Source organism: Monopterus albus, unplaced genomic scaffold, assembly GCF_001952655.1.
Source record: "Monopterus albus unplaced genomic scaffold, M_albus_1.0 scaffold81.1, whole genome shotgun sequence".
In the NCBI taxonomy this organism is placed as follows: Eukaryota; Metazoa; Chordata; class Actinopteri; order Synbranchiformes; family Synbranchidae; genus Monopterus; species Monopterus albus.
This window is the reverse complement of record NW_018127961.1, coordinates 128,668-129,372: the sequence shown is the minus strand read 5'-3', so window position 1 is coordinate 129,372 and position 705 is coordinate 128,668. Positions and strand designations below refer to the sequence as shown.

At 43.5% G+C, this 705-nt stretch overlaps 1 protein-coding gene across 1 annotated transcript in view; it reads left to right on the top strand.

Annotated features, from left to right (window-relative positions):
- Window positions 1-705, top strand: part of taf2 (TAF2 RNA polymerase II, TATA box binding protein (TBP)-associated factor) — a 35,589-nt gene that overhangs the window by 14,096 nt on the left and 20,788 nt on the right. Inside the window, 1 exon segment of the mRNA XM_020606742.1 lies at window positions 390-534. Within this exon segment, the coding sequence (XP_020462398.1) occupies window positions 390-534 (145 nt within the window).

Sequence of the window (705 nt, the reverse complement as noted above, 5' to 3'; positions counted from 1 at the left end):
GATGAAGAAGCGTGTTTGTACTTACCACAGAGTAAGACGTCTTATTCACTTGTCTGCATTTCACTGGAAAGCCGAAGTGTTTTCCCAAACAGGAGACCTTAATTTTAAGGAAGAGTCTTCTAGCTCTGGCTTCCCATTTGTACTGGCCATGATGTTCACTAACCAGACGTTTGGCTAAGCTAAGCATGCTGTTTGTGTTGCGAGCCGCCACTTAATATGTTTGTGTAAGAATGTGGATTTGAAAGACATGTTCCACATGCAGAACAAAACTGTTGTTATCTGCTATTAAAGACTGCATTCGGTACATGTCTGCACCGTACCAGAACGGTTTGGTACGAATACGTGTACCTTTACACACCTAGTTGTTATTCTTAACCTCTGGTATCCAGAGACCAGAGTGGTGTGGTGAAATTCTTTGGCAGTTTTGCCTTCAACAGGAAGAGGAACGTGCTGGAGCTGGAGATCCGTCAGGACTACACATCATCAGGAACTCAGAAATATGTGGTGAGCGTTAAGATGCAGTATGCGGAATGAGTCTGCAGTCTGTCAGTGCTTAGAGTCAAAGCAGGTAGATGAAGCTAGTTCAGTGGCAGATCCCATGTCTGAAAATGACTAAAAGGATCATTACATGTACAAGGTAAAATCCTGACCCTGTTCAGTGGCTCACCACATAAGGATCTGGACTTTCCTTTAAATAACCCCATG